Source organism: Oncorhynchus kisutch, linkage group LG8 (genome assembly GCF_002021735.2).
Source record: "Oncorhynchus kisutch isolate 150728-3 linkage group LG8, Okis_V2, whole genome shotgun sequence".
Taxonomy (NCBI): domain Eukaryota; kingdom Metazoa; phylum Chordata; class Actinopteri; order Salmoniformes; family Salmonidae; genus Oncorhynchus; species Oncorhynchus kisutch.
In genome coordinates, this window is record NC_034181.2 from 74,442,691 (window position 1) to 74,462,727 (window position 20,037).

Below are 20,037 nucleotides of genomic sequence, written 5' to 3' on the forward strand. Positions count from 1 at the left end.
TGCATCCCCTTCTGGCATTGTGTAGACTTTAGTTTTCAGCACCTACTGTGCTCCTGTGGAAGTATTCCACAGCTGCTTTTACTTTGTCCACAGTGGGCTTTATCACCTTCAGAGCATCTCTTACAATCAGGTTGATTGTGTGGGAAAGACATGGATGATGGGTCCATTTTAAAATGTTCATGGTTTTGGTTATGTTAGCTGCATTGTCGCTAACAAAACAGACCACTTTTCCATATACTTGCCATTCTCTGGCCACTCTCAACAGTTCCTCTGCCAAGTTCTCCGAGGTGAGTCTGTCGCTTAACTCAAAGTAGTCCAGAAGACAGCTAGACATCGAGAAACCTTCAATGAAGTGACATGTAACCGACATGTAAGAAGTGGTTACCCCTGATATTCAGCACTCTTTCCCGCACTGAAGTCTGCGTGCTCTCGTACAGTTGTGGAATAAGTGATTTTGAAAGGATTTTCCTGTTTGGGATTGTGTACATTGGATTTAGACTAATGCTATAATTTATGAAACCTCTGTCCTCCACGATCGAAAATGGCTGTAAATCGGTGGCAATCATTTTAGCCAATGCAATATCAATTAGGCCTTGTTTTGCTACAGACATATTTTGGCATAAACTGGTCCATAGAAGACTGCGTTGCCATGGGTCGCGGAGTAGGCCTACTTTACTGAGTGGATACATCTCCAAGTGTGGAGGTGCTGGCTCCACCACTATCACTAGCAGGCCCGCTAGTTTCTCGAAGCTCCGCTACGGCTAGCGTCACAGTTGGGTGCACAGTTCGCATATGCTGGTGTAGGTTCTGCGTAGAACCAGCTTTATATGAGATTTTGTTTTGGCAAATTCTACACTGTGCTCCAATATTGTCTACATTATTAAAATGTATCCAAATGCTACTGTGCTTCCGACTCACTTTCCAGATGTTATTTTCACAGCCGTCCTTCCTCTCCCTCCTCCGCTGCTAAGTGTGTGACTGTGAGTGAGTTGGCTCGGCCCTCTCTCGTGCATCTTTGGTTCATTGGTTGACACTGCGTGTCTGAATGACAGGAACACAGGTGAGGTTAAATCGTTAGATTTTTTTATATCTTAATTTTTTATAAATAGATTCAGCTCTTCTGATATGCGAGCCGGCTCCCAATGTTCACCTACAAGAGCCGACTCGTTCGCGAACGACCCATCACTAACCACAAGGCTCCAGTGTTTTACAAGTGAGGAGGTCCCTTATGCAAGGCTCACTCGTGAACTTTAGTTTTGTTTTCCAGTACATGAGCAAAGTCTAGGGTGCTCCGTTTTAATCATGTAAGGGACATTCTTATCTATTTTAATGAACAACTGCGTTGCCCTTCTTGCCCTGCAGAACTCTGAACAGTGAAAGTAAGTAATCATCAAATGGAAATGAAAAATAGCTGCCTGTACCTCCATGTAGTATCACAAGTTTTTGTCTATTATTTAATCCTTTATCCTTCAATTCAAGGATAATGCCTATGTGGTGGTGTTTCAATTGAAAATAGGATCTTACTCCATGTGAAAAACAAACTGTGAATGAGACATTAGCGGATGTCAGTTTCTGTATATGTAGTCGTAAATCCTGCAAAAGCATAAACTCATGCAGTGTCTTTGTTTTGTTAACTCTTGGGACAAAATGAATCTGGAAGAGTACTTCAAGAGGATCGGGTTCCATGGCCCATTTTCTAAACCAGACCTTGAAACACTGAACCAGGTCCACAAACACCATGTGATGTCAATACCATTTGAAAACCTCAGCATTCACTGTGGTGAGAAGATCACTATGGACCATGAGTTGATTTTCAATAAGATTGTGAGGAGCAATTGGGGGGGTTGGTGTTGTGAGAATAACCTCCTCTTTGCTTGGGTGCTAAAAGAGATGTGTTATAATCCAGTAACACTGGGTTCAAGAGTCTACAACAACACCATAAACCAGTTCGGCCCAAAAGACTCTCACCTCATGAACAAGGATATTTATTGATTGGACTGCTTACATTGCAGACGTGAGCTTTGGGGTATCCTCCCAAATATGGTACCCTCTTGAGCTCGTCTCCGGGAAGGACCAGCCACAATCCCCTGACGTCTTCCATCTCATACAAGATGGAGACCTGTGGAAGTTGGAGAAGACTGGTCGAAAGCCTCTGGTTCTCAATGAGGCCTTTACCAACTCGCCTCTGGTACACAAGAGCCCAACCAAGAAGATCTAAGGCTTCACCCTGGGGTTGATAATTTCCTAGAGACTTCCCACTGTCTTCAGACAGATCCAAAGTCTCTATTCACCAACAAGTCCATCTGCTCACTGCAGACGGCTACAGGATTCAGAGCTCTAATTGGCTGGACCTTCAGTGAGGTCACCTACAACAACCAGGATGGTTTTGATGTTTTCGATATGAAAGATACATCTGTTGATGATGTGGATAACGTGCTGAACGAAATGTTTATGTGTAGTTAGCAAACAAGCTGGTTCCCATAAACAACAAAGCTGGCTACATTATTTAAGAACTTGATTGCCTGTAACATTTCATATTTAATGTGATGTAATTGTAACGTAGCCGAGGCAAATCCAGTTGCTGCTACATTGACCAAAGATTCCTCACAACGAGATCAGTGAGATTTACTAAACACATTTAGTATTCTGTCAATATAACACCATTATTTCACCAGAGTTGTTCGTGCGGTCTTTGAACAGTCAATAAAGATGATTTAAACAAATACATATTAAATGGTTATTTAGTCTCTGCAACCTACTTTCAGATCATATCTGAAGAGTGGATGCGTACGTGCTAGGGCTAGGTTTAAACCAATCACTGTACATTTTCCGAAATCGGCCAATCCACGTTAAGGTTTTCGCCTGTTCCCAATTGCCCAGGAGAACTAGCTAGCACGTCCACCAGCCGGAGAGAAGAGCAATGAATTCCTTGGAACAGGCCGAAGGTAGTCAACATGGCAAGCAAATTAATTTATTTTCACAAATCATGATGCATGTTATTATAAGTGAAGTTTCGCTATAAAGTAAAACGCACGGTGACAAACGTGCCTTCACAATTCACTTGAGTCGTTTGTTAGCTTGATTAGCCAGCCGCGGTGACGTCGCTAGCTAGGCTAACCGTTTCTCTTAATTAAAGGACATTCATTTGTAAATTCGTCAAAATACCAAACTCAAGCTAATTACATTTTTGCTGATTTCCCTCCGCGGGGGTTCGACATTAACTTGTACAAAATAAATGCACACAAAGGCTTGTTAGCTACAATAATTAGCCGGCTAGCTAGCTATGCTGTAAATAGTTAGCATACCGGTCGTTGTTAGCCCCAGAAGACCACCGCTGCACGCTCACCAGGACAGGTAGCGCCAGAACGGTTAACCAATGCAAACGTATCCGCGTACTTTACCCCATTTGTTTGATTCTATTTATGTCCAGGTTATCACAAAGGTCGTTAACTATAGGCTTGTTTTGCCAGTCCAAACTAAACATAATTCAATCCCTTTGGACAGGCGTCCTCATGAAGATGTAACGGTTAACTCTGAAGCTACAATTTACTCTTCCAATAGCAATTCAGTGGAATCGGAGCCTTTACTATGTAGTTGTGCATAATTTACTTTTTGACATACTCCATCGGTTCCAAACCAATCAAGCACAGCTCATATAAAGGATATTGTATGTTCCTTCATGTGGTGTTGATCAAGAACATTGATAGAAATGTAGATGAATGCCCTGACGCACAGCTTGTTTTTGCAGATCTAAAAGCTTTTGAGAGAAGATTAACAGAATACGTCTCCTGTTTGCAACCTGCAACTGGGAGGTGGCGAAGTAAGTATTTGTAGTTCCAACTCTGTCTAACCATAATGAATGACTCTATTGAAACTAACTATAATCAATGACTACACTGCAACTGTCAAACCATAATCATTTCAAGAGTAAATGGCCTCCCAGCCTGAGTATTTTGTATTTTATTGTACCAGGATTCAGACCCACATTATTCTGGCACTTTTTTTTATGGTGATATAATTCAATATCTCACATTGTTTCAGTGATTCTAATAGTGGTCTCTGTTTGTACTGCAACTGGAGCCTGGAACTGGTTGATAGACCCTGACACACAGAAGGTCAGTATGTTTGTGATGGCAGCTTGATTGTGTATGTGATAAAGTAGGATACCTTTCACACAGATCAGTGTGTTTGTGATTTTAGTTTGGTTGTGTGTGTTTGCCTGTATAATCTCTCTGTACCCCCGGCTGTCTTTCTCAGGTGTCTTTCTTCTCATCGTTGTGGAACCATCCGTTCTTCACCATCAGCTGCATCACTTTGATCGCTCTGTTCTTTGCTGGAATACACAAACGAGTTGTTGCACCATCAATGTATCCTTCCTCTTGTTTAAAGTTCCACACTTTAAACAAGGAGAATTGTCAATATAGTATCCCAGGTCTTTAGATGTTGTACACATGAAATTGTGTCATTCCAAACTTTATCCGCAACGTTATATTCCATTTTGTGCAACTCAAGACTTTTCTTCTACCAGCTGTGTTGCGTGGGCTATGTCTGTGTACAATAGGGACTTGCTCGACCTGCACAGCTGCGTGGGGGAAACAGTGCTACTTGACCAAAATGGATTAAAATGTTGCGGATAAAGTTCGAAATGACACAATTTCATGTGTACAACATCTAAAGACCTACATCACTGTACTGTAAATAATCCTTTAAGTAAATAGTGATACTGTTGGATGGTAAATGACAGCTATGGACCTGGTGGCCTTAATAATCCTATACATCACTATACTGAGAGCATGTTTGTTTCACAAATTTTTTGTTGTTGCTTTTGTTCATGTCTTGTGTGGCCTGATACTGCACAACAAGCAATGAGAAATTGAATCGCTGTTGTGGTTATTTTCTCAAAAACAAGCCAAATCACAAGAGAAGTGTCTGGACCCTTCTATAACATGCCATTTACATAAAAAAAATAGAGATTTACTTCAGAAATAGGACAATTCTCCTTTAACTCACTCTCTTTAAGTATTGCAGCTCGCTGTCGGACAGTTTTAGCGGAATACAACATGTCCTGCGATGATGTAAGTTGCATAAATCATCTTCGTTGCGATTACCTTCATTCCTAATCAATTCAATTCAGCTGTCATGTTTTTGGTCATCCATGACATAATTTAAAAGTATGATTTTGAATTATTCCCTGTACATCTATGCATTGTATTGACTTTGATGGTTATGTCTCTTACAGACGGGGAAACTAATTCTCAAACCACGGCCACACATCCAATAACCACAAACTTGGAGAGGTGGGGAAATAAAATGTTCTTAATGACTATGTTGATTCCCACTGAAAGACAGACTGACACAAGGACCAGAATCCTGTTTGGAGGATCTGAAACAATGTAAGAAGGATGGAGATTGGGGAAATACAGAGGGGTGATTATGTTGTGCTCCATTATGTATTAATGAAGGATTGTGAGGGGAGAGGACATCAAACGCCTTTTTAACAGCATCTCAGTCAGTGTTATGGTTTCCCTTAAAGCTGCTTCTGGGCTCACACACCCTTTGACATAACTCATTCGCTATGAGTTCAGATGTGTTTATTTCTAATGATGACATGCATTTGTTTTAGATAAATCTTTCTATTTTTAAACGAATTGTTATATACTTAATAAATACTTGTATGAAATGCGTTTCCTGTGATTTACTGTAGTATATGGTTGCATCCTGTAGACTTCGCTATGCTTTTGCTTCAGATTGTGAATGCCTGTACAACTTGTTTGAAAGTATCTTCTCAGTGTGTAATTGTCTTTACAGCTATTTTTATTTTATTCATACGTATAAGCATTGTTTAACTATATTCACTGCAAATTAGTTTGTGGTTTTCTAGCCATGTTAGACCGATAATTATTTCAAAGGGAGTAGAAGGATTAATCTATAAAGTGTAAAAACGGGGCCCTGGTCTCGTCTTTGCGACATAAATACGCCACCCCTTCTGCTTTGCGAGAGTAAGCACCATTTTACGGCACCAGACGAATCTCCACGGATGTTCCACATGTCTTAAAATGATGCGGAACGTGAGAGTGTGACAGCCTACTACATGATAGATCAATATCGCTTCGCACTTAATCCAAATAAGCTATGGGCAAAAGTAAGACTAACAAATTTAGACGTCCACAGTTCAACGCAGAGGGACTGTCTGTAACTGCTGTAAAGGAAATGGAACCGGACCACGATGGAGTCGACTCTCCAACTGGGGAGTTACTGGAGAAAGTAAGAACCCCAAGATCTGACAACAGTACTGTTATTTCGGTCTAATTGATCACATGTTGCACTCTATTTTATAAATGCTTGCAGGTCAGTTCTGCATTTCATAGGCATGTCAATGTTGTTTACCAATGTGTCCATAAGACAAATTAAATGTCTTCCTAAGGATCTTCCCGCATATGCAAAAAACAAACACGTGTTATTACGTTTTTATGTTCACGCTCAAATGTGCCCCCCCAAAATAAAAATATTCATTTATATTTTACAGAAGTATACTGAACAAAAATATAAACACATGTAAACTGTTGGTCCCATATTTCATGAGCTGATATAAAAGATCCCAGAAGTTTTGCATATGCACAAAAAGCATATTTTGTTGACCAATTGCTTAAACCTCTGTTAGTGAGCATTTCTCCTTTGCAAAAATAAAACTTCCACTGGTGTGGCATATCAAGTGCACCTTGTGTTGGGGACAAAAGGCCACTCTAAAATGTGCGGTTTTGTTACAGCTCAATCCCACAGATATATCAAGTTTTGAGGCAGCGTGCAATTGGCATGCTGACTGCAGGAATGTCCACCAGAGCTGTTGCCAGAGAATTTAATGTTAATTTCTCTAATGTAAGCCACCTCCAACGTCGTTTTTAGAGAATTTTGCATCAAACCGGCCTCATAACCGTAGACGATGTGAAACCAGGCCAGGATCTCCACATCCGGCTTCTTCACCTGTGGGATCGTCTGAGACCAGCCACTTGGACAGCAGATGAAGCTGAGGAGTATTTCTGTCTCTAGTAAAGCCCTTTTGTTGGGGAAAAACTAATTCTCCCATGCCAACCCAAGGCTGCTCCCCTGCCCAGTCATGTGAATTCCATAGATTAGGCCGGGTCTAATGAATTTATTTCAGTTGACTGATTTCCTTATATGAACTGTAACTCAGTAAAATTGTTGCATTTTATATTTTTGTTCAGTACATTATAAAATCTAGTTCAGTGACACTAAACAGTGTTTCCCACATATACAACTGGAAGACAAAAGAACACAGATGGTATGGAAAAGTGAATGTCCAAATAACCCCTGTTTATACTGTATGTGTTTAGTTGCAGAGTCCCAGTGCAGACATGCGTGAGTTTGCGTGTGCCAGCATATCACGCGTGGTGCAGCAGAGCCAGACCATCCCAGGCTTCCTCCAGCGGGATGCGGTGAGACGTCTCGGGCCCCTAATGCTGGACCGCAGCCTGGCCGTCAGGGAGACTGCCACAGGGGCACTCAGGTAAGCCCTCAGCCTCTCAAAGGAATGTTCAATACCCAGTACTAGCCACTTAACAGACACCCTGAGAAATGTGAGAGGGATGGTGTGGAGTCTGGACTGAGGATCAAGCCTATCAGATATGGCTAGATTGTTCAGAGAGTGTGCTAAATATTAGACTTGAATGTAGATGGTTGTTGAAGCCATTATGTGCTGTAAGACAGAAGTTGGTTAGTGAAGGATGCTTTGGCTTGCTAAACAGAAACTGAGAGAGTCCTCTTGAAATACCACACCCTCAATTAACTGTTAGCACTGATGTGATAGTTATCGGTCAAAGACTGAGTGAATTGTTCTTCTCACATCAGGAACCTGAGTGCCTGTGGGGGTCATGAGGTGTGTGACGACATGGTGAAACAGGACGTCATGACTCCTCTGACTGCTCTGCTTCGAGAGGTGAGGCCTTCCCTCGTAAATCATTCCTTAAAGTTGATGTATTTATGGGTGTGGCCCTGCTGTGCAAAGGTTGTTTTTTCACATTTTGAACAACATGTTTCATGGTGTGCATGTCTGAAAAGTGAAGCACCTACATATCTCCATTCATTGATGGTTAGTCACCTCCATTCCTTGATGGTTAGTCACATCAATGCATAGATATTTTATAGGACTGTATGTTTTCCAGGCCTGGGTTCAAATACTACTTCAAACATGTGTTACTTACACTCAAAGTAAGTATTAAGATAGATAGGCCTATATTTTATTTGAAAAGACAAGCAGTTGAATATTTTAATGTATTTGGAAATACACCTGGAAACAGCATTTGAAATAAGATTTTGAAAATTCTCTCAAATACGGTTTGGTAGCCTATTTGCTTTTTTACAAATGACCATTCAAATATAGGTACTTGTTCTGGGCTGTGTATTTGAAAATAATCACACAAAAACGTATATTAAGTACTAGATACTCAAATACACATGTATTTGAATCCAGGTCTGGTGTTTTCAAAGTGTCTGAACCCCAGTACTGTTTCTCCACAGTGCTGTGCTGGGTTTGAGACCAATGCTGCCCTCTCGTTAAAAGGGCCAAAAAACACAGTGGAAGATGTAGCCAATGAAGCAGTTAACTTGCTGTGGAATCTCTGGTAAGAAAAAAGTACTAAATGTAGTAGTAACAGTAGTAGTAACACAAATGTCAGCTGGTCGGTCCACCTAGTGATCTGGACATGCGTCCAGTAGCCTACCCATAGAGATCCAAAATTTTATTACATTCTGTTAGCTTGCCAATGTTTCTATGGTTCTTTCACACCATACTCTCCTGTTGAATTATCACCCTGTCTGTCAGTGAGAGCAGTAGCCAGGCACTCTCTGTGTTCAACAAAGCAGGCATTCTGGATGTTATCCTACAGTGTCTGGAGCGACACACTCACAACATCAAGCTGGCTTTGTCTGCAGGTTAGTCTCATCAAACTAATTTTCACACGACTTTAATGAGCATTTTCACCATTTAAATATTTGACTTGATTATGTATTTTGTAGTAAGGCCCTGCTCCACCTTTGTCTTTAGCCCACTGTTTGCACACAGTGACTGAGGACAACGCAGAGTTGCTGTGTAGTATGAACAATGCTGTATTAGGGACTCTAGAGAGTGTGCTGCTATCCTCACAGGCGGACATGGCTCACACACTGCTCAGAACACTGGCTGCAGGTATGGCTACAACATATTTGTTGTCACATTATTTACAGATTTCTTTTACCTCACAATGTCAACCGGTCATTCACTCTGCATTCAATCTCTGACTAAAGTCAGAGTCAGGGGTTGGAAGCTGTTTGTTAATAGTCTAACTAAATAACTAGTCTGATTCCAGTGCTCATTGTGTGCTTTGTGCTCTGTCTATTGACAGGGTCAGTGTGGAACCTGAAGAGCAGCCTGCCTACGGCCCACCAGGCCCAGACCCTCACCGCCCTGATGGCCACCCTGTCCCAGTGCTTGGAGCTGGATGCTGGCACGCTGATACCCCAGCTCCGCCAGGTTGAGGTGGCCCGCAGTGCCACTGCCTCAGAGGCAGGGAACATGGAGGACCACCAGGCAGCTGCAGGGAATATGCCTGTAGAGGAGATGGAGGATGATGAGGAGGAGGGGGTTGGACTGAGGAGGAATGGAAAGGCAACCAAGATAGATAAAGACTTCTCTGACCTCCTGCCTGTAAGTCCTGTCCTTTTTTTTCTCAGAAACAAACCCATCAAACCCTTTTGAGTTATGGTTATAGAGATCCAAAGTGACAGGGTTGAGTAAAGAGTATTGCACTTTCAGTTTTTAATATTCAGAGTACGTACCTGACTCCTCACTGTTGAATGCTGTGAAACAGCTGAATATTGATGAAGCAGCACAGAGTATTGCAGTTGGTATTCAGAGCTGTAGTGGCTCTCTCTTCAGGGAGATACCGCTTTGTTCAGCAGACAGGAAGAGAGGGACACACAGCAGGGTTTACTCAGGGACGTAAGAGGTGGCTGTGTCCCTGCTACAGTGCCAATAGTCTGCTTTTCTTTCTCCAGAGGGGCAAGGAGGAGCTGAGGGAGGCGACGGCGTTGCTGACAGCCCAGCAGACGTCCTTGGAGATCATCGTCAACATGTGCTGCTCTGATGGTGAGTGCTGTGGGCAGCAGTGTTTGGGCAGCAGAGCAGTACTGACCTGGGGAGCTTTGTTTTCATTACTGTTTGACACAGCTGTCTGGTGCATGTTCATAGATAAGACTACAGCATGTTTACTGTTTGATGCTCAAATGCATATTTAGGATTTAAAATGAGCTTTATTTGCTTTTGAGGTGTACTTCGGCTGTTGTGGCTCTGTGTGGTTTTTTTTTGTAGACCCGTCAGACGATGAGTGGGAGGAGGCGTCAAGCAGCGACGAGAGTGAGATGTGTCCTGACGGCCTCTCTGAAGGGAACACCAGCCTCCTGTCCCCACTGTGTCTGTCTGCTGAGGTCCACGCGGCTCTGATCAACCACAACATCCCAGAGAAGGTGTGGGGGATTTCTTTCCTCACCTAGCATAATTGTTTCACTTCACTTCTCATGTTTGTCTTTTTTGATGTTCCCTCTGTTTTCACATGCAAAATATAAAATAACGTCATGTCATGGTACTAGACTAATGTGTGTTCCTACTGTCTCTGTTATAGCCACTACACTGTATGAAGGTGATAACCATCCATGTCTCTATATGTTCAAGGTTCTCAAGAAGACCCAGTTCCCCAGCAGCGAGGCGATGGACGTATGTCGTCACAATCCCACCTGGAAAATCTTGATAAAAAAGTAATTATGTCTAGCATGTTGTCATTTTCTTTGCCCTAAAAAGAATGAGACACTAGATATTCTGTGATCTACTAGATCATGAGATAATTTGAGTGGTTTGTCATGATCCTAGTACCACAGAACCAATATGCGTCAATGTACGGCCCCAGTTAATAATGGCATTACTGGGTGTACACTTTGTTTACCACAACGCTACCTGCCTTTAGGAGTTGACTAAAATCCATTTTCCCCCAGGATGCATCGGGTGCAGTACAGGGCCCTGACGTGCCTTCACAACATGCTGTCTACTATGGACGCTGAGTCCCTAGGGGGAGCAGCCGCTCTTCAGGCTGTCGCACAACACCTGTCCACGCTGGTCTTCAGTCCTCTAGGTTAGATCTACATGTCGTACCATCTCTTCATTATTTGTATTAAATCTTTTTTTTTACTAGGTAGGTTGATTCACTTTCACAGCAATGACCTTAACAAAGGAGAGTTATTGTCTCATTCATAATTTATTTTTGGTTCATTTGCTTACTCAGAGATCCCTAAGGAGGAGGAATTCCTTGAGGCAGTTACCAGTGCCATGCGATCCCTCTTACAGATCATAGCCTATATGAAAATCCCACAGGTAAGACATCTGACTCAAGCAGAGGAGCGTTTCCCTCTGAAGTACATTTTACCAAGCCTTACTGTCAACTGTCTGTTAGTTTATATAGTACCACAGCACTATCCCAACATGTCTCTTGGATGACTCATTGTTTATGTCTGTGTTTGTGTGTGTGTTGCCAGTGTATGACCCCCCAGCAGATGATGAGCCTGAGCGAGGCAGCGACCTGCTGTGACGTGGTCAGTGTGAGAGTGAACGCTCTAGCCATCCTAGGCATCACAGGAAGCACACTGGCTAAAGAGAATGGGACAGCTGAAACTCTACAGGTACTTTATTATTTTCATCCCTAGTTAAAAAAAAAATGTTATGCTTTATTAACCCATCTTGGCTATGTGACCATGATGTAATAACACTGTAATATATTTTTATAGATGATTGGCAATGCCTTACTCCAAGTTGCAACAAAGGATGCCAACCTTGTGGTTTGTGGAGAAGCCCTGGATGCTCTGTTTGATGTTTTTGCGGATGGAGACGAGGCAGAGAGAGCAGCTGAAAACATCAACTTACTGTCTGCTCTGAAGGCACTTCAACCTGTCTTCAAGGCTAAGGTAATAAAGCTGCAGCCCATCACTAGGAACAGTTTGTATGCATTCTTTATGCAAATCACTGTTGTCATCTGTTTAATTGCTGTTTCCTGTCCTCTATGTGCAGATTCGTAAAGAGGGGAAGGGAAAGTACAGCCCTGAGCAGCTGTGTGTGCTGGACAACGTCAAAGTCAACCTAAGAAGGTTTATTGGCTACTTGGAGACTGTGGTGAAAAAATGATAGCAGCCTGACACTACTACACCATCTGGCTGAGATGAAATGACTCAGAATATACAGTACAATAGACCCTCATTAAAGGGACTGTTCAGTCCAAAAATCATTGTTTGAGTGAACTATCGCTTTAACATCTATATAACTGATTTTCAAGTTGGTTATCCTTTTGTTTTAACTGAAATGCATAACTATTGTCCTTGCTAAGTGAGTGTTTACATAATTACGTGTACAAAAAAGAAAAGAGGTTCACTATTTTAAATGAATGAATGTTGCAGTACATAGTGACAAATTATTTTACATTTACATTATTATTTATGCATTAAAAGTACATTTCAATGTGCTGTATTTTAAAGAAATTTACAGAACATATGGTTTATTTTACACATATTTATCAACCAACTTTCACGTCACACACTATCATACTGTAGCCAGAAATGTTAGGAATGACCAGTTGTAGTCACACAAGAATCCGCTAACTGACCCCATGTCATGACTGGTGTCATGTTGTGCTGTCATGGAAAATGAGATGGACAGGCCCAGTGTCAACTGATCATGTGAGATGTGAATGAAGCAGAACTCGCCATCCATTTACAAGGTGATTTAGTTAACATGATTTGGGTTGCTGAAAGTAAATTGATTACCTTGTTCTGATATTGGGGAGAATATAAAATGTATTTTGTGCTTTTCACAACACCCAAAGTCACTTTATATACAAGAAAATCAGCAGGATAAAAAGCAAAAATAAGTATGTAAAAGTACCGTTACACTAAACATAAGGACAAATTAACCACGGAGAACACTAAACATGATGACCGACTAGCCATTGAGAACACTAAACATGACAGATTAACCATGGAGAACACTAAACATGACAGATTAACCATGGAGAACACTAAACATGATGACCGACTAGCCATTGAGAACACTAAACATGACAGATTAACCATGGAGAACACTAAACATGACAGATTAACCATGGAGAACACTAAACATGATGACCGACTAGCCATTGAGAACACTAAACATGACAGATTAACCATGGAGAACACTAAACATGATGACCGACTAGCCATTGAGAACACTAAACATGATGACATAGATTAACCATGGAGAACACTAAACATGACAGACCAATCAAGGAAGTGAATTAGACAGAAGATAAAAGCAAAGACAACAGAGACTATGGGTAAGCCTGTGTGAAGAGGTCTGTCTTTAGTATTTACCACAGCAGTTTCAGTGCTATGCACAGCCTGGAAGCCCGACCTGTTTGGGTTCCAAAAGTCCATGAGAGGTCATGTTCTGTTGGATATGTGATGCTACCACCCACTCAAGCACTTGGCGAGGAAGGGGAGGTTTGAGACGGGCCTGTAGTTTGTGAGAAACTCGGGGTCCAGGCCCTGTTTCTTCCGTATGGAAGTTTTTGCCGTTCTTTTCAAAGGAGTAAGAACAATACCAGATAACCCATCTGGACGGGAAATGGGAAATGATGTAAATATATCACTAGCCACTTTAAACAATGCTACCTTATATAATGTTACTTACCCTACATTATTCATCTCATATGCATACGTAGATACTGGACTCTATATCATCGACTGCATCCTTATGTAATACATGTATCACTAGCCACTTTAACTACGCCACTTGGTTTACATACTCATCTCATATGTATATACTGTACTCGATATCATCTACTGTATCTTGCCTATGCTGCTCTGTACCATCACTCATTCATATATCCTTATGTACATATTCTTTATCCCCTTACACTGTGTATAAGACAGTAGTTTTTTTGGAATTGTTAGTTAGATTACTTGTTCGTTATTACTGCATTGTCGGAACTAGAAGCACAAGCATTTCGCTACACTCGCATTAACATCTGCTAACCATGTGTATGTGACAAATAAAATTTGATTTGATTTGAGATATGAGAGATGCATTTACAATCTTGACCACCAGGAGGCAGAGAACAGAGAGGCATGCCTTAACTAAGGCAGTGGTCAAGGGAGCAAGTTGTGGTTTTGGATTTAGAAAATAGTTCAGCAATGGTGGTTTCATTGACAAGGGAGAAGGCACTGCTGTTGGTTTATTGCCTCCGCATTGATATGCTGCTTTCATACTTAGAAATAATGGAATTTAAATGTATCAGCCTGATGGATAGAATGTCCTGTCATGAAATAACCATTTAAGTTCGGTCTATTTTTGCTTTTTTTTATTACAAGCCTCCCACATACTTATTTCAGTGTGTGTACCCCATGTTCTGTGAAAATAATTCATCAATCGCCCATTGTTACGCAACAAGTAACATGTTCTGCTCTTGCGTAAGAACGACACTTTCTCCGCCCTTTTCGAATCACCATTTCACTCTGTGTGAATCTGCGGCTGCGCAGTGTCCGCCATTGAGGACCCACGATCAGAAGGAAAGGGTCAGAATCGCTTCTATAGGCAACCGCGCACGTTTCCTTTATTCTTGAATCCAAACTTTGCCAACATCGCCTACTGTATAATAATAATAACTGATATTCGTTTTAACTCATGGATGGCAGATTTAGATATTTTATAGCAATTTGAAGTAACCTACCTAGCTAACGTTAGTCCGCTGTGAAGCTTACGAGTGAGGTTAGCTAGCTAGCCACTGTGCTAGTTTTAGCTACGCGAACTGAGCCTGGCTCTGGGGCAGTGTCGTTTGATGGATCCAAGAATCGCGTGGTTTCAGCCAGAACAACGTGGACCAGCCAACAGCCTGTGGATGCAGATTTGGGAAACAACTCAAGGACTGGGGAATCTGTACTTCAATAACAACTGTAACACGGGTAGTTTGTCAAGCCTCAGTCCGAAAAAGAACATCAACGGGACATTGGGTAACGTGATCTCGTGCAAGAACGGAGCTGTCACTAACAGCGAACCCCGGAACCAGGGAATGTCCAACTCAACGAAAGACCGAGATGTAGTCGAACAACGAGACTTTATTCCGTTGGAAGCTAATAACAACCACAACAACCGTTCATCGTTGGGGAGGGGCAGCGCAGGGGGGCAAGTGTGTTCTCGGGTCTCTGGGGTCTCGGGACACCCCAACAAAAGGAAAAGAGACAACAAGGCTAGCACTTATGGATTCAACAGTAGCCTCGATACCGGAGGCTGTGGTTACACGGGAACACCATGGAAAGTCAAGAACTACTCTGAAGGAATCTTGGGGTAAGAAACAAAATTACACAAATAAAAACCAGCAACAAGTAACGTTAGCTAGCTCATACAACGGTTCAAGTTAATTATAAACCACGCGTTATCTATCTAACGTTATCTATCTCTGCCACACGAACGTTAGTTTGTTAGACAACTAGCCAGCCAGCTAACTTGGCTGGTGAAGTGAGCGCACATATCGCTATGGTTAGACATCATAGCCATATTTAGGCGTGCCGATTTGACCGTCACGCGTCTTTATCCGTTATTTAGGGGACGTTCCTAACCAGCTAAGGTCAGTTGAAGGCAATGGGACAGTCAACTAGCTAGTTAGTTAGCTACCTCCAGTAGTTTGTTTTATGACCTTGGTAGCTAGCTACCTCGTGGTTGCCAACATCTGCATGTGTTCGCTACGCTGACGAGCATAGCAAAAAATCGAATCCATTCCACTCACATTTGACTAAAAGCACGAGTACTGTTTGGGAAGCATAGTCAAGTCAATGCAGAACTATTTTATTGATAGTTGACACGTTACTGATTGTCAGGCTAAGCCTGCCTAACTAATGTTGGTATTTCTCGTCTGTTTCACTGTTGCCAATTTGCAGCAATTAAAAACGAAAAAACAATTATCTGGTTGATATAATAGAAGCATCTATTCTAGTTCAAAATCTAGTAAAAGGTGTAAATAGTATACTTTTGGTCATAGTCAGTATTTTCCCACATTTAGATTTGCGAGATTTAAGAAATCCATCCATTTCTTTAGACAGCTGATCTACTCTGACTTCTTTACATGGGACAACAATAAGACATCGTCGCCAATGTTATGTTGAAGGAACAAGACTTGTTCTTTATTAAACAGCGTGTTTTTTTCCCCCCAAGATAAAGCATAGCAGTGTGACAAAAACAATAACACAGAGTTACACATAAACACAAACGTACAGTCAATAACACAAAATAAAAATAGAAAAATCTATGTTCAGTGTGTACAAATGTAGGGAGGTCGGCAATAAATATGCCATAGAGGTGCAAATAATTACAATTTAACATTAATGGAGTGCTATATGTGCAGATGATGTGCAAGTACAAATACTGGGTTGCAAGAGGGTAAGTAATAATATGGGGATGAGGTAGTCATATGGGGACGAGGGTATGTTTGGCGGCATGAGTGAAGCAGGCTTTGTTGCGAAATAGGAAGCCGACTCTAGATTTGATTTTGGATTGGAGATGCTTAATGTGAGTCTAGAAGGAGAGTTTACAATCTAACCAGACACCTAGGTATTTGTAGTTGTCCACATTAGAGGTCGACCGATTTAATCAGTTTTCATAACAATCGGAAATCTGTATTTTTGGACACCGATTTGGCTGTTTTTTACACCTTTATTTAACTAGGCAAGTCAGTTAAGAACACGTTCTTATTTTCAATGACGGCCTAGGAACGGTGGGTTAACTGCCTTGTTCAGGGGCAGAACGACATGTTTTTTACCTTGTCAGCTCGGGGATTCAATCTTGCAACCTTACGGTTAACTAGTCCAACGCTTTAACCACCTGCCTCTCATTGCACTCCACGAGGAGCCTGCCTGTTATGGAATGCAGTAGAAGCCAAGGTAAGTTGCTAGCTAGCATTACATTTATCTTATAAAAAACAATCAATCATAATCACTAGTTAACTACACATGGTTGATGATATTAATAGTTTATCTAGCGTGTCCTGCGTTGCATAAAATCGATGCAATGCAGGGGGATGATTTAACAAAAGTGCATTTGTGAAAAAAGCACAATCGTTGCACGACTGTACCTAACCATAAACACCAATGCCTTTCTTAAAATCAATACACAGAAGTGTATATTTTTAACCTGCATATTTAGCTAAAAGAAATCCAGGTTCGCAGGCAATATTAACCAGGTGAAATTGTATCACTTCTCTTGTGTTCATTGCACGCAGAGTCAGGGTATATGCAACAGTTTGGGCAGCCTGGCTCATTGAGAACTAATTTGCCAGAATTTTACATAATTATGACATAACATTGATAGGTTACATTGATAGGTTGTACAATGTAATAAGAATATTTAGACTTGGGGATGCCACCCATTAGATAAAATACAGAACGGTTCTGTATTTCACTGAAATAATAAACGTTTTGTTTTCGAAATGATTCAAACAGCACTTTTGTGCATTTTGCCAGCAGCTCTTTGCAAGCATAGCGCTGTTTATGACCTCAAGCCTATCAGCTTAATGGCTGGTGTAACCGATGTGAAATGGCTAGCTAGTTAGCGGGGTGCGCGCTAATAGCGTTTCAAACGTCACTCGCTCTGAGACTTGGAGTGGCTGTTCCCCTTGGTGGCCTTCCTAAGCCAGGATTCAGACACGCCTAGGACATCCGGGTTGCGGAGTGTGCTAAAGCAGTGAATATAGCCAACTTGGGGAGGAGGCTTCTAATGTTATGCACATCATGTATCTTAAATGGTCAGAAATCTTGTTCAGAAGCCATAGTACACCACATGTATAGGGAGACTAAACTATTCCCCTTCTCTCAAAGTGTTCCATACATAAAGGCCTGAGAGTTGACAGATTGTCCCACTTCTGACACAAACATAGATATCAGGGATGAACAGTTAGTGTGGCTTGTGGTAGTAACCGTGTAGCTACAGGGCAAGTATACCCCCCCCCCCCCCCCCCCAGCCATAAAGGTCCTGTTAGTAGAGTCTGAACTCTAGTATTTTTATGAAACCCTTATTTAAGTGTGCTGACCTGTTGCACCCTCTACAGCCACTGTGACTACTATTATTTGACCCTGCTGATCATCTATGAACATTTAAACATCTTGGTCATGTTCTGTTATAATCTCCACCTGGGACAGCCAGAAGAGGACTGTACACCCGTCATACCCGCCTGCTTCCTCTCTATGTTTCTTCCTAGGTTCCGGCCTTCCTCTGGAGTTTTTCCTAACCACCATGCTTCTACACCTGCATTGCTTCCTGTTTGGGGTTTTAGGCTGTGTTTCTGTACAGCATTTTGTGACATCAACTGATATAAGAAGGGCTTTATAAATACATTTGGTTGATTTAACTAGTCGAGTCAGTTAAGAACAGATTCTTATTTACAATGAAGGCTTGCCCCGGTCAAACCCTAACCCGGACTGCGCTGGGCCAATTGTGTGCCAACCTACGCGACTCCGAATCACAGTCGGTTGTGATTCAGCCTAGAATCAAACCGGGGTCTCTAGCACTGAGATGCGGTGCCTTAAACCGCGGTGCCTTAGACCGCTGCGTCATTCGGGAGCCCAGAGTACACTCTGTCTTTACATAGGTTGGCTATACTAGCTTACTGATTATGATCAATATGACAGGTTGGTAGAAAGCAGATATAGAGGTTAGGTTACTGTAACCATTTTCTCTATAATGACAGAGGTTATTTCCCCAGACACGCTGAAATGTACAACCATCCAGGTGCATATCTTATCATTGTTATTTTGCCTGAGTCTCCTCTGTTTATTAGTCTAAGTATAATGGACCAGGTCTGTCTTGAAAAAACATATTGACCAATTAGTTTATATAATCTTAGTGTGACATAGAGCTATTTCAGAAATGCAGTTCTTACTAGTTTAAACTAGAGAAATGTCCTGAGGTGGGTGGGGTGTTGTTTTAAAGGCTGAGGTGTAGAGGCGTTTTTGTTTTCTCTTCTACGTGCCTGACAAGCATAGGAGCCCAGAGCAAAGTCTTAGCCAGGCTGATCCTCATTTATAGTAATATGAAGCACACTGTTTGCATAAGGACATTCCTTTGTGATTACTCTAATACCCCAACCTTTACTGTACAGTCAGGTTCGGTCTCTCAAACTCCTGGTTCTTATTCTGCTCACAATGCTTAGTTACTGAGCTGCATTATTAACAGATATTTCACAATGTATAAATGTAAAGCCTAGACATCTGCCAACTGATAGTGTCTCTTTCAGAAAGTGTTTTTCAGGCTGGTTTTGGAAATGTTTCATTAGCTTTCTTCCCCAACTGGGAAGCACAAAATTGGAAAGTGATCCAATCAAAATTTGTCACGTGCCGAATACAACACCTTACAGTGAAAAACTTACTTACCAACAGTGCAATTTTAAGTTGAAAAAAATTTTATGGGGTGAACAATAGATAAGTAAAGAAATAAAAACAACAGTAAAAAAGACTGAGAAATTACAGTAGCGAGGCTATATACAGGCACCGGTTAGTAGGGCTGATTGAAGTAGTATGAAAGTGACTATGCATATATGATAAACAGAGAGTAGCAGTAGCATAGAAGAGCGGGTGGCGGGACACAATGCAGATAGTCCGGCTAGCCAATGTGCGGGGGGCACCGGTCAGGAAGTCCAGAATCCAGTTGCAGTAGGTGTTTAGTCCCAGGATCCATAGCTTAGTGGTGAGCTTTGAGGGCACTATGGTGTTGCCTGCTGAGCTGTAGTCAATGAATAGCATTCTCACTTAGGTGTTCTTTTTGGGAAGGGCAGTGTGGAGTGCAATAGAGATTGCATCATCTGTGGATCTGTTTGGGTGGTATGCAAATGTTAGTGGGTCTAGGGTTTATGGGATAATGTTGTTGTGAGCCATTACCAGCCTTTCAAAGCACTTCATGTCTACGCACGTGAGTTCTACGGGTCTGTA

General features: G+C 41.8%; 3 protein-coding genes across 6 annotated transcripts in view; all 3 read left to right on the plus strand.

Annotated features, from left to right (window-relative positions):
• The first annotated feature begins 1,303 nt into the window (after positions 1-1,303).
• On the plus strand, positions 1,304-5,682 carry LOC109881665 (nuclear envelope phosphatase-regulatory subunit 1). 4 transcript variants are annotated; one of them, XR_004210905.1, is made up of 6 exons: positions 1,304-1,379; positions 3,749-3,820; positions 4,042-4,115; positions 4,258-4,367; positions 5,021-5,075; positions 5,240-5,682. XR_004210905.1 is itself a non-coding variant. In XM_020473777.2 (6 exons), exons 1-6 carry the CDS (start codon positions 2,921-2,923, stop codon positions 5,279-5,281), a joined length of 378 nt encoding a protein of 125 aa, XP_020329366.1. In that variant the 5' UTR covers positions 2,808-2,920; the 3' UTR covers positions 5,282-5,682. The 4 variants fall into 4 exon arrangements, 2 of the variants coding, with proteins under 2 accessions (XP_020329366.1, XP_020329365.1); XM_020473777.2 differs by lacking the exon at positions 1,304-1,379 and adding an exon at positions 2,808-2,945; XM_020473776.2 differs by lacking the exon at positions 1,304-1,379 and adding an exon at positions 2,819-2,957.
• Positions 5,683-5,996: 314 nt separating this feature from the next.
• On the plus strand, positions 5,997-12,570 carry LOC109881360 (HEAT repeat-containing protein 3). Its single transcript, XM_031831210.1, has 15 exons — positions 5,997-6,264; positions 7,353-7,525; positions 7,867-7,954; positions 8,536-8,639; positions 8,840-8,949; positions 9,062-9,202; positions 9,399-9,700; positions 10,051-10,141; positions 10,364-10,518; positions 10,724-10,806; positions 11,041-11,177; positions 11,328-11,416; positions 11,578-11,721; positions 11,827-12,003; positions 12,107-12,570. Exons 1-15 carry the CDS (start codon positions 6,133-6,135, stop codon positions 12,218-12,220), a joined length of 2,040 nt encoding a protein of 679 aa, XP_031687070.1. The 5' UTR covers positions 5,997-6,132; the 3' UTR covers positions 12,221-12,570.
• Positions 12,571-14,546: 1,976 nt separating this feature from the next.
• Positions 14,547-20,037, plus strand: part of LOC109881361 (terminal nucleotidyltransferase 4B) — a 37,453-nt gene continuing 31,962 nt past the window's right edge. Inside the window, exon 1 of the mRNA XM_031831211.1 lies at positions 14,547-15,409. Within this exon, the coding sequence (XP_031687071.1) occupies positions 14,904-15,409 (506 nt within the window). The 5' untranslated portion in view covers positions 14,547-14,903. The remainder of the gene's footprint in view (positions 15,410-20,037) is intronic.

Coding starts and splice junctions, on each gene's coding strand:
- LOC109881665 (XM_020473776.2), top strand. CDS start 2,921: ATGAATTCCTTGGAACAGGCCGAAGGTAGTCAACATG. Junction 4,116..4,257: donor TAGACCCTGACACACAGAAG/GTCAGTATGTTT, acceptor TGTCTTTCTCAG/GTGTCTTTCTTCTCATCGTT. Junction 5,076..5,239: donor ACAACATGTCCTGCGATGAT/GTAAGTTGCATA, acceptor TGTCTCTTACAG/ACGGGGAAACTAATTCTCAA.
- LOC109881360 (XM_031831210.1), top strand. CDS start 6,133: ATGGGCAAAAGTAAGACTAACAAATTTAGACGTCCACAGTTCAACGCA. Junction 11,417..11,577: donor CCTATATGAAAATCCCACAG/GTAAGACATCTG, acceptor GTGTGTTGCCAG/TGTATGACCCCCCAGCAGAT. Junction 11,722..11,826: donor GGACAGCTGAAACTCTACAG/GTACTTTATTAT, acceptor ATATTTTTATAG/ATGATTGGCAATGCCTTACT.